Source organism: Embiotoca jacksoni, unplaced genomic scaffold (assembly GCF_022577435.1).
Source record: "Embiotoca jacksoni isolate LCO1_2020_lvr unplaced genomic scaffold, fEmbJac1.0.p SCAF_3, whole genome shotgun sequence".
NCBI lineage: Eukaryota > Metazoa > Chordata > Actinopteri > Embiotocidae > Embiotoca > Embiotoca jacksoni.
Window position 1 is genome coordinate 17,306,688 of NW_027185381.1, and position 18,400 is coordinate 17,325,087.

At 39.9% G+C, this 18,400-nt stretch overlaps 3 protein-coding genes across 3 annotated transcripts; 2 read left to right on the forward strand and 1 right to left on the reverse strand.

The window, feature by feature from the left end:
* Positions 1-885: 885 nt before the first annotated feature.
* Positions 886-4,825, reverse strand: LOC138206063 (zona pellucida sperm-binding protein 3-like). The gene is made up of 8 exons (XM_069162526.1): positions 4,358-4,825; positions 4,115-4,233; positions 2,146-2,249; positions 1,866-2,043; positions 1,629-1,746; positions 1,453-1,535; positions 1,202-1,371; positions 886-1,006 (listed from the first exon to the last, which is right to left on the reverse strand). Exons 1-8 carry the CDS (start codon positions 4,805-4,807, stop codon positions 942-944), a joined length of 1,287 nt encoding a protein of 428 aa, XP_069018627.1. The 5' UTR covers positions 4,808-4,825; the 3' UTR covers positions 886-941.
* Positions 4,826-6,650: 1,825 nt separating this feature from the next.
* On the forward strand, positions 6,651-9,079 carry LOC138206233 (zona pellucida sperm-binding protein 4-like). Its single transcript, XM_069162807.1, has 8 exons — positions 6,651-7,157; positions 7,259-7,443; positions 7,529-7,626; positions 7,799-7,956; positions 8,036-8,228; positions 8,310-8,499; positions 8,603-8,678; positions 8,913-9,079. Exons 1-8 carry the CDS (start codon positions 6,677-6,679, stop codon positions 8,996-8,998), a joined length of 1,467 nt encoding a protein of 488 aa, XP_069018908.1. The 5' UTR covers positions 6,651-6,676; the 3' UTR covers positions 8,999-9,079.
* Positions 9,080-10,396: 1,317 nt separating this feature from the next.
* Positions 10,397-18,335, forward strand: chkb (choline kinase beta). The gene is made up of 11 exons (XM_069162806.1): positions 10,397-10,945; positions 11,531-11,639; positions 11,867-11,980; positions 12,484-12,617; positions 12,706-12,810; positions 14,115-14,173; positions 15,194-15,281; positions 15,437-15,545; positions 16,367-16,467; positions 16,567-16,648; positions 16,809-18,335. The coding sequence occupies exons 1-11, from the start codon at positions 10,431-10,433 to the stop codon at positions 16,863-16,865; spliced, it is 1,473 nt and encodes a 490-aa protein (XP_069018907.1). The 5' UTR covers positions 10,397-10,430; the 3' UTR covers positions 16,866-18,335.
* The last annotated feature ends 65 nt before the right edge of the window (positions 18,336-18,400 follow it).

Consider the following 18,400-nt stretch of genomic DNA (forward strand, 5'->3'; position numbering starts at 1 on the left):
AATACATAAAGTTTATATTGGCATCACTTTTCGATGATCAGAGGCTACAGTTTTCCTTCCTTTCATTTATCACTGGAACACATCTTAAATCAATACTCGTCACTGGCTCATGCTTTACTGCGCAGGCGCAATGTGGAGCTGTCCAATGCCGGTGGTGCTGAAACTGTGAGCGTTGCTAAGCTGCAGTTCACCACTTGTGCCACAGGAGGGCGGTAACTTAATGGTAGCTTCACTTACCTGAACGTTAACATAAATATATACATTTTATAAATTGTATTTATTTATTTTATTTTATTAATTCATATTTTAGTTAAACAAGAAGCAAAATCAGGGATACTAGCCTAACTCAGTGCTGCATTAATTCTTTCCATACTGCATGTATAAAATATTTCTAGTATCACAACTAGGACACGGATTTGTCATACAAGGCTTAAAATGTGTGTTCTTTTAAGGTTTGTTATTGGTTATTGTTTTTATTATTATTTATTTATTCATTTATTTTATGTATTAGATTTTTTTTTTAGTATGAATTTTCCTCTCCAGAATTCATAGACCATTTTATTATTCTGTATTAAATTACCTTGCATTAAGAAAATTATGAAAATGTTTCCAGTGAATGACAAGAATTTCAAACTGTTGCAGTTTTATTTCCTTTAAATGGATCGAGTAACAATCTATGAAGTGGACAGGTGAGGTCTGTATGTTACATTTATCATTACACAGCAAGGAATGTAAAGCAAGTTACATGTTCATGTTAGGGACTTCTTATTTGTTACAGTCCTATTATGTTTTGTTTTTTTAATTCTGATTACATTTAATGAAGTATTTTTATTCCTTGTTTAAGCAGAACTACCAACAAGAAGCAGGATAATAACATATAGGCAATTATGAACCAATGATAATGTTTATTTTTATGATCATTGCCATAGCAGAAAATTGTGTTAAACGATGACCCTCTCTCCAATGGAGATGGGACCCATGGTGACATCACCAACCCATTCGATAGCTGAGAAAAGAGGGCAGAAAGCATGTTATAGTAGGCATCACGTTGGTTGTCTTACAACACAGGCAGGCATACAGGAAGAAGCTAACTTGTCCGTGTGGGAGTTGTAAAATAACTTCAACTCTGATGTAATGAAATGTTGTATTATGTTGACTATTATATCAAATACTTTAGAAAATCGATTTTTATATAACATACTTTCACTTTTAGATGCATCACGGATATTCCTCCCATGATGCTTAGAGTGTGATCCACTGGTGCCGGTGGCAGTACCCCAGGGGCCAGTTCCTGTTGGACTGCCAGGTGCTGGAAGTCCAGAAATCTCACAGGAGTTACAAGCTAAATCAGCTCCACTGGCCTCCCTCCACCTAGAAAGAAAAATAAATGTAGGCAGCAAACACAATTATAGTTCTGCAATCATTAACACACAAGCACACACCCGGACTCACCCGCCGATGTAGGAACAAGCTCTGTGTTCACTGTCAATGGAATAGGCAGCAGATGTTGCTTTCAGCTGGCAGGTAATGTAGAGCTGTTGGAATAATAGAGGGTGTGTGGTATTATTAGATGCTGCATTAGTAGTGTAGCAGAAAGGTCTGACATAATTAGACTTGGAGGAGCATACCAATCCACTGTCAGAGCCCTGGAACCTGAAGGCCTCCAACTGGAACTGAAGCTTGTTGTCTACAGTGCGGGCCATAAACTTTGAGGCACAGCCTGTGATCCTAGCATCAAGGAAACACCTGCGCAAAGGAAAAACATACAAAATAACATTAGAGAAAGACATAAATGTTTGGAGTGTTTGCAATAATCTTTTCTTATTGTACAGAATAACTTCAATTAACTCATTAAACTACTTTACCCATGGTTCGCAATGAAGGCATATCTGGGGCTGGAGGGTGTATCATATGTCAGAGTAGCGACACAGTTGTCCACATAAACACGGAGGGGTACGTGGGAGTACTGCTTGATGGTAGCCTCAATGTTAATCATATCTCCCAGGAAATACTGGTAGCTCGGCCTCTGATGAAGCCAGTCATCTGTGAAATGAATATGGTATTTTAATATTGTTTACAAATGTACACTTTGTGGCACAGGTGCGTACAAATTTAAATATGTGGATAAATTGTTCTTAAACCCACCAGTCATGAGTGTCAGGGTGAAGTATAAGAACTCCTCAGCCATCTTGACGGCAGAGAATGGGACCCACAGGGGGTCGAGAGGAAGGCTGCTCACGTTGTGCTTTCTAAGTGATTAGACAAGTTTCCTTAAAATTCAGAAAACTAACGTAATCCTTTTAGAATAAAGTTCTGGAATATTATATTATTGGATTTGGTAAATCATAGTTACTTTTTATCTGAGGTCGAATGTGACCGATTACACTGCATATTAAAGATGTGGTAAAGCAAATTCTATGATTTGCTTCTCAGTACATTATATACGTGTGAAATGAGTTGCTGAAAGCATGTGCAAAGCTAGAAAACTTTGTCGCACTGAAATGTGGAGTTAGACCGTTGAACAGTTTCTCGCCCGTTTTCAGCTCAGGTTTTGTTTAGGCGGGGCTAAAAGCCAACCTACCTACCTCACAACAACCTATCTACGTCAGATCACAGACGGTTTATGTAACCTTCTGCACGATGTCTCCCTCCACCTGCAAGTACATCTTTCCTTGAAGCAAGAACCTCCAAAGCAGCGCCGCATCGCTATTTAAATTTCCTACTGATGAAGGAAAAAGAGGTGGATTGATTTCATGAAGAGCCTCGCTAAAGGACACTTTAGGATTAACACCAACAGCCGGGTCTGCACGGATCATTTCATGGCGGATTGTTTCACCAACTTCTGCCGGTGACGGACGGAGTTCACGGACGCCGCCGCCGGTTCACCACTCAGCGTAAGTTCTGTGTGCTTGTTATAATTATACTAGATAACTTTTCCACAGTAACTCTGCTATATTTAGTCCGCGGTGCAAACCTCTAACGTGATTTTACTCGGTGGAGAATAACTTTATTTTGGTGAAATGGGAGATAATGTGCTAATTAGCTTCTATTGAGCTCGTAGCAGAATTCAGAGGAAAATGCGTCTCAATATAGCTCCGATAACGAACTATAATATATGTAACTCTGTATTTTACATGTCGGGGTGATGGTAAACATGGACCAGAGGAGATCTAGTCCTCCCGATTAATGAGGGTTGTTGTTTTTGTACTCCGGTGTAACGTTACAATCAGCGACCCTCTCGGTTACATGTACCGGTACCGGTCCAGATAAACGAGCCCGACTACATGTGCAGGAGGCTGCAGAGAGCAGGTGGAGGAGGAGGGACATCAGTGGAAGAGAAAGACTTTTGGCTTGACCTGAGCAGGTTGAAAGTTTGAATTGATGTAATGTAATGAATTGACATGTGATGTAATGAATTGACATGTGATATAATGAATTGACATGTGATATAATGAATTGACATGTGATATAATGCAGCGTTACAGAACTAAGGCAACTCCTCGGCTCTCATTATCTCCACTATTGTCATGCAGGTCGTTAGAAGTAGTTGGAGAGCTCACTGTCTGCTGTCTCTGGTGTCCAGTTTTACTCCTGTGTTACAGATCAGGGGGACAAGCTGGATCTGATTGCATCTGTATGTTTCACTCATTGGACAAATAAATTCTAATTCTATTCTGTTTTCCCAAAGCAGGCTGCTCCATCCAGCAGAGAGACAGAGTGCCAGCGGGACATCATGCATAAAGTCACCGGAGAGGCTGGATGTCAAACGGACCGCTTAGTGGGGAAAAGAACTGCAGCCACAGGACTGTCATACAGAACACTGAACACCTTCCAGCGAGGGGGCGGAGCTTCAGCTCCTTCAGGGGACACTGGGGGGCAGTCTCAGAGCAGAGAAGACTGATGATTTTCTCACCATTTCAAACCCTAATTTAACATACTTGTGTGTTTTTTTTTCATTCAAATTTGGATGGGTAGTTAACAACCCATACTTCTGTGGTGTGATGAACTTAAAACTCATTTTCATTTCTACTTTACAGCATCTTTAAGATAATTATCTTATTTCATTTGTTTGTGTTTTGTTTATCAAAACACATCTTACTGACAGTCTACATACCTTGGGTAGTGGCATTCCACAACTACAGCAGCTTTGCTGGTCCTCACAATGGGAGAACCACCCATAGGTTGGGGATTATAGTTCAGAGTAAACATGTAGATGAGTGAATCTTCTGTCATCTTGAAAAGAGATCAATAAAAACAAATAGATTCATAAATGAACATATTTCCAATAGATTAAGTTGATATTCTATAGAATGTGTTTTGTTTTTTTTCCGTGACTGTATTTCTGCAGCGCGCTTACCATTAATGAGCTACCACAACCATGCAGTGCAGATGCAAAAATCAACACTTGAGCATTACCATCCTCTGCGACAACACCACAGGCTCCCAGGGTAAGGTCAGCTGGATTGATGAACTGGCCACTCCCAAACATGTCCTTCTTGACCTCCACATGAACATCTCTCTCTTTGCACTCAACAGCAACAGTTGCAGCAGGAACGGGATGTCTCATCTCGAATTGCACATCAGGTTGGGGTTCAGACCTGGGATCTTCAGGGTATGTCCAGGTGAGTGGTTTTTCAAACGTCTGTTTATGCTGATAGGGGTCTTGAGGCACCTTCCTGGGCTCTTGTCTCACAGGCGGTACAGGCTTCTGGTACTGAGGACTTGCGGGCTTGTAATGCTGAGCATCACAGAAGCTGTCAAGCAAGGCTAGCGCCACCAGGCAAACAGCCGTACACTTCATCACCATGGCTTCACAACAACGAGTGACCTGAGGAACTGTAAGGAAGGTGGAAGTGTGCACCTACTTTTATAATCGAGTGAACCTGTTTACTTGGGTTACATTCCCGCCCCTTCAGTTGGCCAGTCCCCTAAAGACTTGACGAGCATAAACCTTGGGCAATAAAATGATTAGTTTAGCAGTTGTTGATCAAAACCTAAGGCAGCCTCTTCACTTGGGTTTAAATTCTTCATTCTTTTAGGCATCAAATGTGTCACATTTTTTTCAAGCACATTTTCTTCAAATAAGTAAGAAAAGATATACAAATAGTTATACAAAAATGTAACACGCACTCAGGAGAAACACCGGTCACATAAAAGTTGTGTGGACCTTGGGTTAGATTTACCTGCCCTCAACATGTCAGATCAACCTCAGTATTTTGCCAAAGTAAATTTTGTGCAGGTCTGCAAATCAATATAGCTCCAGCCATTATTTGTATTTAGCCACCAAACACAAAAACAGAGAGAGGACACGTGTCAGCTTCACCTGCAGTGAGTCCAGTGACGCTTTTAAAAGATCAAATGAGATAAAACAGGATAAAACAAAGTGTTTGAGGCACAAGGCAAAGTAAGGAAAAAGCCTTTATCTGTTTTTTATGTACTTCAGCATATTGCTGTATTGGTTAAGGCAATGGCCGGTTTCGTCCAGATAAGAACCCTGTGATGGGTCAGTTAGATTTCAGTTTAATGTACATTGTCTCATTTTTCTAAAAGTGTCTGAAGAGCATTTTTGTTCTTGTGAGAGTTATCACTGAAACTTGATGATAATTGGTCAACACTTTGATTCAGATTAATCCCATCTTCCTCATTCCTTATTCCTGCATATTGTCATCTTTCCACTATCTTCATTTTAATTTTTATTTAAATGTATTGTAATTGTTTTTTTTATTTATATTAATTAAATCTTTACAAGAGATTTTATTTGTCTGTTTGCCCTGTTTCAGTATAACATAGTGTATATGTACATTGTATATGAAAATAATCTTTTACAATACAGTGGAGTGACCAGCTTTATAGCCCACAAGTTATTATTCTACAAAATAAATCAATAAATCTGTTTTTTACATCAACAGATTTGTCACTTTGTCACAACTCCAATTCAAGCGGCCTATAATTTCATATGTACAAAAATCTTAGATTTGAATTTAAATAATAAAACATATTTAATATTTATTTAGTTTGAGTCACACGAATTGTCACAATGTAGCCTATATGTTTAAAAGTCAAAACTAAACTGGGGACAAAAAAATATTTGACACTATTGTCAGCAGAATATTGAAAAGGTTAATATACCCACAGATGACCTGCTTATTCTAACCATGTAATTTTATGATAGAAAAGGGCTAGGCTTTGTCATGTTGTAGATTTTTAGCAATGTCAAACTCAACCATAAGAAGAGATTTTTGTTTCCAGTGTGACCACCACAGCAAAGGTCATACAGACCCTGTGAAGGTTCTTGTTTTGAAATTATTCAAACAAGATAGAATGTATTCATTCAAGATCAATAAAAACAACTATAGCAAACTTGCTATAGATAACAATCAATACATTTCATATATACATGGTCTAATAGTATGTTTACTATCTAATACTATTTATAGCTACTAATGCAACATGTCTGTGAAATTGCTGTAATTTAGTCTGTGTTTACTTTTTGACATCACTATCACTAACAGACCAACCAGTAACTGGAGCCTCTGATTGACAGCTGTGGACAGCAAATAGGATGGGAGATATCAACGAGTCAACATTACCCATACCTTATAAAAGTCAGCATATTTGCACCACAACTGTCACAGCATTCTAGTGTTCATTGCAAATCACTCTGTGCTGTGAAACCATGGCTATGAAGCGGATTCGTTGTTGTCTTCTGGCAGCTGGCCTGCTTGACTGTCTGGCTGAAGCTCAATACTCCAAGGATCCCCAGCAGCCTAAATTTCCGCAGTACCCGGCAAACCCACCCTCACCACCAGTCTATATACCTCTGGCGCCCCAAATACCTCAGCAGACGTACACACTACTGAGGCCCCAGTGGCCCCAAGCGCCTCCATGGCCCCAGCAGGACCAGCCGCCTCCACGGCCCCAGCTGTTCCAGCCGCGTCCACGGCCCCAGCCGCCTCCATGGTCCCAGAAGCCTCACACGCCTCCACAGACCCAGTATCCCCATCCGCCTAAAGAGTCACAGATTCCAGAAGCATTTCACACTTGTGAAGTGGCTGAGATTTACAAGATACAGTGTGGCGTCCTAACCATTTCTGCTTCGGACTGTCAGGCTATAAACTGCTGCTTTGATGGACACATGTGCTATTATGGAAAATCTGGCAAGTCTTTCTTTTTTACTCAGAAATTTACAGGAATAGAAAACTGAATTGTGAAAGAGTACAGCATTAGATTAAGCCTTTTTCTAATTTGTTGCTCTCAGTGACTCTTCAGTGCACTAAGGATGGCCAGTTCATCGTGGTGGTGGCCACAGATGCCACCCTACCTAAAATAGACTTGGAATCAGTTAGTTTCCTTGAAGCTGATCAACGCTGCAATCGGGTTGGCACAACTTCAGCTTTTGCCATCTACCAGTTCCCTGTCACTGCCTGTGGCACTATCATGATGGTAAGATTTATAACTCATTTAACTGGATTTGTATTCATTTTTGTCAAGTAATTATACAAACTGAAATACTGGCATCATACTGTAGGAGGAGCCTGGGGTTATAATCTATGAGAACAGGATGTTCTCCACATTCGAAGTGGCCATTGGACAATACGGAGCCATTACCAGGGACAACCACTTTGAGTATGTGTTTTAATGTCTTTTATGCCAAGTACTCACAACATAGGCTAAAATAATACTACAGACTTACAGAATTCAGTTGTATCGAAAACACAGATTAGGCTTCATATTTTACAAGCCAAACCTCACTCAAAGTATTTTCTGAATGACTGACAGACCTTATTTCCTGTCTCAGTCTCGTTGTCCAGTGCAGATATATTGGCACTTCAGTTGAGGCTTCGGTCATTGAGGTTGGCTTGATTCCTGCACCACCCCCAGTTGCAGCTCCTGGACCTCTGCGGGTGGAGCTCCAGCTGGCCAATGGACAGTGTACTATGAACGGTTGTTTTGAAGGTAAGTGGGAAGGACATGCTTTGTGCAAGTAATCTTTCAGCAGCAACTGTGTCACCAATCACCTATTTTGTTTGCACAGAGGATGTGGCCTACACCTCCTTTTACTCTGATGTGGACTACCCTGTCACAAAGGTCCTCAGGGATCCTGTTTACGTTGAGGTCAGAATGCTCGAGAGGACTGACCCCAACCTCGTCTTGACTCTTGGAAGATGCTGGGCAACGTCTGGCCCTTACGCTCACAGTGTTCCTCAGTGGGACCTGCTGATTAATGGGTAAGAGTTGGTCTGAGTTAGAGAATTGAATATTTCATTGTTTTTATATTTTTGATGCTATACTCTATACTCTTCTAACAGTTGCCCCTACCGTGATGACCACTACCAAACAACTCTGGTCCCTGTGGATTCCTCATCGGGACTCATATTCCCAAGCCACCACAGGCGTTTTATTTTCAGGATGTTCACTTTTGTTTCCATTAGTCAAGCTAATCCTGGCAAGACCAAAGTAGTTGTAGATCCAGAGGGTATGCAAACTCTGAAAGAAAAGGTACCAGATCCAACTATAAGACAAAAAAAAGTTTGGTTTTTACATTATTTTAATATCATTTTGCCAACATATTTGAAAACAATATTTTTTTTTTTTTGACCAGGTGTATATCCACTGTGATGTGGCTGTGTGTCAACCTTCTCTCGGAAATAACTGTGAACCAAGGTGCTTCAGAAACAGTAAGTGGTTCTTAATTCACATTGACACAACCAACATAGTGTCTGACTGCCTTTCTTGTGTTTGACTAAGTTGACCACAAGAAGCTAAATAGATCATAGTCACAAATGCTACAGTTTTTGATGTGGAGATCTTCAAAGGTCTTAGCTTAACATCTTCACCCGAGATTGCCGTCATCTTGTGTCATACTTACCTTTCTGTCTGACTAATTGACAACTGCCATCTTTTTTACACAGGGAGAGACATTGCTGCTTCTTACCAGAAAGACACAAGAGCTGAGACCATCGTGGTTACCAGTAATCCGATTTTCATCATTGAGTAACAACATCCAAAAATAACATTCTTATCATGTTCCTGAGGCTTGACTAAAAATGACTGAGTTTCAAGTAAATCTTCAATTTGCTCAATGTGTTGTTTGTGGTCTCTCATGAAACCTCGTTCAAATACATTATACAGATTATTTTAATTACAGGGAAGCCTAATTAAACAGGTTGCTCCACATAAGTTCTCATGCAATATGGATGGTTAGGAAGACTATTGAAAGTAAAAATAAAAAAAACTGTGGAATTGTGCAATTTCTTGCAAGAGGCCTGGAAACCATCGACATTTCAAGAAAGCTGAAGAGAGATCATCAAACTGTGAAAGGGTTTGAGAGTGATTCAGAGCACAGATACATTTGGTCATATAAAGGCTTTTTAAGGAAAGTTTCAGTGACAAAAATGTATCAAATTAAAAGAACAGCAGGCACTGTTGGAAATCAAACAGTTCACCACTAAGCAAATATCACTGATATTAAACAGGTAAGAGGGGGCTTGGAAACATTCAGAATGAAGTTTGAAGTGATTTCTGCAATACATGTGGAGTTCCTAACTGAGATTTTGAAGCATAGAATACAGTATAAAAAAGAGGAGTATTACTGCATGATGCAGTAAGAGAGTGACCTTGAAACAGCAACTATGGGACTCAATGTGACATCCTCAAATTAAATCCAGCGAGAACTGGTTTACAAGCTCAATGGATAAGAAAGTTGTTAAAATGAAGAGTTCCTCATCTGTTTATGGGCAGCTTGATCTTTAAAGAGGCATGGACCAAATACAACAGCTCATGTTTTGAGTTGAATTTTTCAAACTTAATTCTGAATAATAAACTTCAACCATATTTATTGCGATCTTTTCAAAATATGATACAAAATTGGTTGCCATTATCAGCAGGCAATGAATATAATTCACATTGTAAAAAAAACTGAGAAGGGAGAATCAATCTTCCATTGAACTGCTTAAAGCAACACTGGCAAAAAAAAAAAAAAAGAGGAGGCCTATGTTAGGCATTGAGTTTGTTTAAGACCTCCCTCAAACCTGAAAAAAAGTTCTTAACTTGTAATGATCCAGCTCATGTTGACTCAGGCTCAATCAGAGAATAACCAGACCTTTGTCATAAACCTACCCAATCTTTCACAAGCTGCATCCCCCCCAAAAAAAGCGGATTCATTTCATTCTATGAAACTACAAAGGTCTCCGCCGCTGTCAAACATGGGCTCTAACACTTCATTTCCCAGAAACCTTCAGCGAACAGGAAGCTGACGTTTAGCTTTACTACTAGGAAATGACCAATGAGAGTCACATGTGTGCGCGAACTTGAATTGCGATTGGACGTTGAATACTACGTTTCAGCTCAATCCAAAATCACTGGTTGTGCGCTTGCCAGGAGGATAACGGCATATGCATATTTGATGCGTACGCTATTAACCGCCTCCCATGCGTCTCAGACCATCCAGCCATGTTTGGCTCTTCCGGTTAAGTAGCTTTACCGGCGAACTGCGTTTGTCAGCGAGTCCGCCCTGCCGCCTCAGACCGACATTTCACACCGGTGTTCCTCTGCTCTTCGCCCGGAAACTCACGATGCAGTCCGGTCGAAATGTAACCAACAGTAGCAGCGGTTTTGGTGCGGAGGGATTGGCCAGAGCAGACAAGCCGGGGTCGGGGCTTTACAGCGGCAAAATCCCCCCTGTCCCTGCGGAAGACCCAGGTCCTCCGGTGGAGAAGAAACACGCGGCGACTGCGCTTATCTTTGACGAGAGGTACTTAAAGACCCCGAGTCCTCTGTTTGGGGCCAACTGTGATGACGACTCGGAGGCAGAGTCTTTTCGGGATGGGAGAAGCGACGAGGTGGACCGGGATACCAGAGGCAGGGCCTATGCCTGGTGCCGAGACTTCTTGTCGGGGTCGTGGAAGACTATCGGAGAGAGTGACTTTAAAATCAGCATCGTCAGGTAAATAACGTCACTTGAGGATGAAAGAACAACTACCTCCTGATCATAATCTGAGGAGGGTTAGTCTTTTTACACACTAATGTGTGTCCACGGTCTTCATTCACGGCCATCATAAGTGCACTGCCGTTATTTTTCACATCCCATAACTGTGCCTCTTATCATTTGTGAATTAAATTAGCCCCATTTTTGGTAACCTCTCTGTCATGGTGTTGCTGCTGTCTGTCTGTCATATGCGTTATGATATCGATTCAGCGTCCATCTAGTAGGCATATTATTATTATTATTATTATTATAGGATTCCCATTTATTTGAGTAGGGAGTTTCCAACTTACTATTCACTATGAACACCTTTTTTTTTTCTTTTTTTTTTTACAGAAGGTAGAATCAGCTGGATGTGTGTGTGTTCCCACTCTGAACCTGTTCTGCACTGTTATAAATTGACTTGGCAGATTTCCTGAATGTAAACACAAGGCAATCCAAGCAACATCTAATGTTGTTTTTTTCTGGCTAATGTACAAGGTTAGATTCTGTAGTTAGCTTTGCTGAGATGTGATAACACTGGTATTATGTTTTTATGTTTTGCAGTGGTGGGCTGAGTAACCTACTGTACCTGTGCTGTTTGCCTGACCATGTGCTCTGTGTGGAAGAGGAACCTCGCCAGGTGCTCCTCAGAGTCTATGGTGCCATCTTACAGGTCGGTCTGTCTAGTATGGTTCCTCAACAAGCTTTATTTATCCATGAGTGTGTGTGTGTGTGTGTGTGTGTGTGGCTGTGAATATTTAATGATGAGAGGAGAAAACGATACACCATTACTGTAGTCAAGGGGCTGTAACCCAATGTCATTGTTCTTCCCATACAAGTGTGATCAAAAACATGATGAAACTGTCACTGACTGTCTGTCTTGTCTGTCTTTTTACGCAGGGAGTGGACTCTCTGGTATTGGAGAGTGTGATGTTTGCTATTCTAGCGGAACGAACACTGGGGCCAAAACTTTATGGCATTTTCCCAGAGGGCCGCTTAGAACAATACTTACCGGTATGATACTCGCGTCGGTGCTCGCACAATTGTACACACAGTGGGTCTCTCCTGTTTTATACTGCTGACATGTATGGGCAGAGATATGTGTCACCAAGAAACTGAATTTCAGTCATTTTATATTTGAATTACTCAACGTGAATAAATGCCTTGTATATTGAATTTGAATTACATAATTTAAGTTTTCATTATTTAACGTGAATAACTGTGTTAGAAACGGTATCTGTATTGTATGATTTGAAACTGCAGTTTGGACAACAATTGCAATTACCGGTAACTTGAAACCAAGTGCAATATTGTGAAATAGAATTTTATTTGCTCGGCTCAAAGTCTGCCAATATATTTCAGGGTTTTTTTCATGCAATGATGCGAGTTGAGCAATTCAGTGATGGACCACAGCCCCCATTACAAAATATTTGCTTAAGAAGCACATTTTTGTGTCAGCTTATCCGTCCCGGTGTAGTTGTTGAAGTGGTCATTTCCGTGTGTTTCTGTTTTCCCAGAATACCCGCATGCGCACAGATCAGCTTTCAGAACCAGCCATCTCGGCTGAGATCGCCACCAAGGTGGCACATTTCCATGAAATGGTTATGCCCTTTAACAAAGAGCCCAAGTGGCTGTTTGGGACCATTGATAGGTAAGGACATTATCACTGTCTCTCTCTACTGCTATAGCAGTTTGTTACTTTTTCACTGTGAAATATACCGTTTTTCTGCTGTTTTCAGATACATGGATCAAGTGATTAAGATTAACTTTGTACGTGAAGCACATGTGAAGAAGTACAAGAAGTTGATGAAGCTGGACCTGCCTGCTGAGCTGAACAGCCTCCGGTGAGTTGGGGCACTGTATATGGCATTGAGTATCTTTTGTACATTTGGCTCACATAAAGCCTTAAAGATTTGGTAGGTATGGAAAAGGAAAAGTTGGGAAATCAATCCCCTTCCTCACCGGGGTCATTGAAACACAGTTACACAAAGTGCCAGCGAGATGTTTTGTCAGAGCTATCTCACATTACCAACCTTTACACATGGATTATAGAGTGACAGGTCAGCATGTTCAAGTTGTCATGGCACTGGGACACGACCAAAGAACTTCCAGTACGGTTGAAAAAACATAAGGAGAGAAGAGAAACATTGTGTGAGTGAGGGAGAGTGAGGGAGAGTGAGGGTTAAATCCACTGAACGCTCTCTTGTCCGCTGGCGAGGTAGCATTTGGATTCTGAAATGGAGTCACAATAAATTCTAAAATCTTGTTACAGTTGTGGTCTGTACATAAATAACTTCAGCTGACTTAAAAGCTAAATGTCAACTATCGGTATAAAAAATAAAAAAAATGTGAAACTGATTTCAACAAATATTTAGACAAGTACTTTATATCCTCACCACCAGACTGATAAGCTTACCGATAAAATGTGTTATTGTTTTAAAGTATTGTGCTAACAGTTGCAGTTACAATGACGTAGAAAGATAATTTGTTACACGTATAAGGCTGTCAGGTTTATAGCAGGATATTTCTTATAAACAAGAGTTTAATCTTGGGGAAGGGGCTAGCTGTGTTTTTATTTGCAGTCTAATGGCTGACCTTTGTCCCAGTGCTTCCACGCATGCACTGCCGAGTCCTCCAGACACTCTGACCTTAGAACCAACACGAGAATCGGACCCGTGTTTATTGTCTGTGTTTATCTAGGAACACATGTATCTTGTAAATATGTTGTTGGAGATAATCTTGGTGTAGGAGACGGATACTCTGAATGGCCTCGTACACGTTCACAAATCCCTGCTAATCAGAATCATGGTGAAACGTGAATAGTTCCCCTAAAGTGAAAAGTGTTTTGGTAATATAGTCGTAGATGGATGCTGTTGACGAATGAAGAGTAAAATTAGAATGGGTGTTGTATAATGTAGCTTGTCTTAGATGGAATATTTGTGTTTTGTTGTGTCAGTATAGTTTTGACAGATTAGGCCATCTGTACTTTTATAATGTGTACTATAAGTAAATGTCTTTTCTTTGGACCGTAATTCTAAATTGTAGTATCAGAGTTACACTCGCTGCAAATGCAAAACAAACCCATTCAAATCTCTCCCTTTTCTTTTATCACCCACTCTGTTCTTCTTGCTATTGTTTTACCCAACAGAGCATTACTGGCAGCAACTCCTTCACCAGTGGTGTTTTGCCACAATGACGTCCAAGAAGGTAACACCCCCCCCCGTCCTCACACCTCTAGTGTGGTCTGATTGATCCACCCTCATGCTCAACTGTCACATGTCCTAGGAGACCAGTATATTATACAAGTCAAAAGGGAAGGCTGGGGTGGTGTAATTAAGTGCAAATAAGTCACTAAAGCAGATGAGGTGACAGTCAGAGATTCATGGTCCTAATCAACGGGCGTCTTACAAAAGAGGCAGCCACCTAAACTGAACTCGCACGACGCAAACCAAAGCTTTGAAGACATCTGAACGTTGTACTCGTATAGCAGCCTCCAATCTTCGGAGCGGTTTTAATATTTTATAACCTGCTTACTTTGGCCACAAGGAGCATTTGCAATGTTTAAAATACATTTTAGGTGATAAGGCCTGGCTCACAGTTGGCCTTTCAAGTCATCCTAAAGGTGTTGGGTGGGGTTGGATTCAGGACTCAAATCAAGTTCTCCGACACCAAACTGGGGAATATTTGTGGGAGTGGCTTTGCGCTTCAGGTCTTGGTAAAACAGAAATAAGGGATTTTGCCACACTGTTGCCACAGAATTGGAAGCACACTGTGCCGTTTACTGTAAAATATCACTGTATGCTTTGACTTTGAAAGTTACCATAATTGGAACTAAGAGACCAAAGCTAAGAACAAATTTTACATTTGGACGTGCCACATATGTCTGGCCATTATTTATGGCAAGCTTTGTCAATTACTAATCTTGCGCAGTATACTGTGTGTATTTTAAATTAGTTCTTTATTATGTGTAAAGAAATGTGATTCCTGCGTTAGATGTTGTTTATATACCATATATACCCCCTTAAATTACACATGAGCACACACACAAACCACTCCCAAAACCACCCGTATGCGGTGACCAGGCTAAATAGTTCGGATACTTATCAATATAACAGACATGCCACTTTTCTATTTTGTTAAAATAAACTAGTGCGACTGTAATCTTGAGAGTGTGAATTATCAGTGTGGGTGATGGCTGTTTTCTCGATTCTTGTTTGGTTTCTGCAGGTAACATTCTTGTGTTGGAATCCAGGGACCACACCACAGCAGAAAGGCTAATGCTCATAGACTTCGAATACAGCAGTTACAACTACAGGTAACCTGTGAATCATAGATTTGGTGTTAAGCGGTTTGTGTTTTGCTTCAGCAAATGAAATGAGGCATTTGTCTCTAGTATCTGCATCTTTTGTTACAAGGGGAGTGGTTAAGATTGTGCCCTTGTATATTAAGGTGTATTAACCTTTTGTTTAGGGGTTTTGACTTTGGCAACCATTTCTGTGAATGGATGTATGATTACACCTACAACGAGTGGCCCTTCTACAAAGCCACACCGGAGAACTATCCAACCAGAGAGCAGCAGGTCAGTCCAAACATATTACATCCAAATAAAGGTTACCCACCTTTCTTTGACCCTTGCCCTAAGAAACCAATTTTAACGTTGCTTAAACAGTCCATTGTTTACTCCTGCCGCCCTGCATTGTGATGTTGCAGTTTAAAAGTTTAAAGTCAAAATGCAAAGGTGCACTTTACTGTGAAAAGTATATAAAGTACTCTTGTGCATATATATTTTCTGATATACAGGAAGAAGTATAAGTACTGATAAAATGAAATTAAGATTTGACAAGGAAATATTCAGTAAGTCAAAATTCAAACAAATGTTTTAGTTTAAACATTTTATTGGTTCATGCTAGATTAAAAAAAAGGTCAAATAGAAAATGTAAAACAGTTGAGTAAATATTACACCTGCAATTACATTCATTACAAGCATTAATTGCGTCACATAAAGATCGTGTGCTTCATGCAGAATCAGTGATTTCAAATATTTAAAAAATTAAAACCTTCACAGTTGTGGTATCACTTGGCGACAAACTATTTGGATGTATAGCCAGTTACATACTTTTCTATTCACTTCTCCTGGTAAAGCTCAAACAGATACAAACCACAGTGCTGATCAAAGATATAATGTGATCTCTTCTGGGGGGGCGAGACCTTGCAAAGTGTTCAAGGTATGCAGTGCCATCTAATGGTAAAACCTGGTAATGCAATTTGTAGCTCATGAGAGGAATCTACCATCAATCAAATGCTGCAGCACAATTTAGTTAAATGTAAAAAGTCAATCAGCTACTGACATGATCACTACAATCAATAACATATTGTAAATCATTTTGCTTTTTATTCCAGCTTCTTTTTATCAGAAGTTATTTGGCAGAACAGAGAAGGTACTCGGACATCGTCGTGGACCAGAGTCAGATCGAGGAAGATATGATAATTGAAGCAAACAGGTAACTGTGTGTTACGATAAGTGGTGAACGTCTGTCACTACAAGTTATAGCAGGATTACCTGAACCCTTACTTCCTATCATTTTTGCTTTGAACCGTAGATATGCATTAGCATCGCACTTTCTTTGGGGGCTGTGGTCCATCATTCAAGCCAAGATATCCAAGATTGAGTTTGGATACATGGTAAGGTTTTTGTTGTTGTTGTTGTTGTTGTTGTTGTGGCCAGTCCGCATACTACATTTAATATAGTCACGTGAAAATGTTACACAATTACATATTCTTCACTCTACAGTATTTATTGTTCAGGTTGCCTGGCCTCCTAGTAAACTGTACTGTTTTGCAGGACTATGCCCAGGTTCGTTTTGATGCCTACTTGAAGCAAAAAAGACTCTTCACCTGAATTCCACCCCATCAGAATGTAGCGTTTATCATTCTTCAAGCTGGTCTCTTGTTTCTTTCAAGATGTCCTATTTGAAACTATGCAGGTCTACCTTTTGTAAAAGGTAGAAATTTCTATTTCAAGACAATTCACAAGTACAGTTTGAGACGTTCAGCTATCCATTTAATTGAAGCACCAATCCCCATAAATGTGGAATGTAGTTGGAGCTCGTATAGCTCTGGAGCAGAAAGTTTTGTTGTTATTTATGCGTATCAGCCATTTTATTTTAGACACCCAACCCCCCATTTTTAGATGCATTTTGTATCCTTGGACCACTTTTCGACATTGGCAATTCTTTGGGTGTGTTCTCTCTGCATGTCAGAGGTCAGTAATGGCCAGTGCTGGTTGCCCGTTATTTTCAGACTGTAAATTTTACTTTAACACTCATTTTGGTTTACTATACCAGTGCTATCATTTTCAGCATGGGAGGCTTTTGTGTAAGCTTTTGCTTGTGTGTTTTTTAGTCATTCTACCTCACTTGTCGCTTGTGATGTTTGTTGTGCAGTAGGGTGCATAGGTCCCACAAGGGCTGATTGTAATGGTATCCTGTGAGGGAAGAACTGAGTTAACCTCTCCAAATGTTAACTTCTCTACATGTTAACTCCACCTCATCTGTCACGGGTAGTTTGTACTAACGATCATGTGAAGAAATTCCCCTTCAGTTAATTCCTAAAGGTCAATAAAGGTCAAAGCTTCCTACATTCAACAAATATTATGTGAGGGCTATTTTATACCATATTACTGTAGTCAATAGTACTGTTAACCACAACAGCTAAATAATGTTATTCTTTTAAGTCAGTAATATTTGATCTTGACACCACTACAGACATCTGTAATGATCAAGTGTCTGCTTACATTTTATTCATCTTGTTTTACCTCCAGTCATCTTTTTATCATTCTCTGCTGATGTCTGTTATTCAAACTTTTTTTGTTCTTTGTAATTTTTTGTTGTTAGTTTTTCTTTATAAATAATCATAACTTGAATACGAACATCTGACACTGTTACCTTTTGTATAATGGTAACTAAAATGTCCATCTGGCACATGTATCTCAATGTTGAGCTAAAATATTCATCAATAACTGAAATCTTAGTTGGAATCACGCGACTTTTGCTGTAACTCATTTGAATGTGAAGCGGAGTTTTTGACAGTTTTATAGAAGTATTGTTTAAATCCCCTAATGATGCCTTATGTATGACTCCTGAGTTAGGCTGAATGTACTGGGATTAATGACGTCTCCATGTTGTTGTCTTACACATACCTACATCAGTTCTCTCATGAAAAGAAGCTTAAGCGTGACTCATTAACTACCTGTAGCTCATTTTTAAAGCATCGTCCCAGCACGGTTTCATTTTGTTAAAGCCTGTCTGTATTATGTTAGTCCTTTTTGAACTCTTAAAAATGTGACTTAAAAGCCAATAAACATATGTGCTTAAAATCTGTCACTTCCTCTTTTTTTTTTAATATATATATATTATATGTTTTGATGTGTTTTAC

Bases quoted from the DNA above. Each gene is read 5' to 3' on its own strand.
- LOC138206063 (XM_069162526.1), bottom strand. From the start codon at position 4,807: ATGGTGATGAAGTGTACGGCTGTTTGCCTGGTGGCGCTAGCCTTGCTT. The intron at 2,250-4,114 runs GTATGTAGACTG...CTAATCACTTAG, and splicing joins GTGGAATGCCACTACCCAAG to AAAGCACAACGTGAGCAGCC. The intron at 1,007-1,201 runs GTATGTTATATA...CTCTTTTCTCAG, and splicing joins TGATGCATCTAAAAGTGAAA to CTATCGAATGGGTTGGTGAT.
- LOC138206233 (XM_069162807.1), top strand. From the start codon at position 6,677: ATGGCTATGAAGCGGATTCGTTGTTGTCTTCTGGCAGCTGGCCTGCTT. The intron at 7,444-7,528 runs GTAAGATTTATA...ATCATACTGTAG, and splicing joins CCTGTGGCACTATCATGATG to GAGGAGCCTGGGGTTATAAT. The intron at 7,627-7,798 runs GTATGTGTTTTA...TTCCTGTCTCAG, and splicing joins ACCAGGGACAACCACTTTGA to TCTCGTTGTCCAGTGCAGAT.
- chkb (XM_069162806.1), top strand. From the start codon at position 10,431: ATGCGTCTCAGACCATCCAGCCATGTTTGGCTCTTCCGGTTAAGTAGC. The intron at 12,811-14,114 runs GTGAGTTGGGGC...TTTACCCAACAG, and splicing joins GCTGAGCTGAACAGCCTCCG to AGCATTACTGGCAGCAACTC. The intron at 14,174-15,193 runs GTAACACCCCCC...TGGTTTCTGCAG, and splicing joins CCACAATGACGTCCAAGAAG to GTAACATTCTTGTGTTGGAA.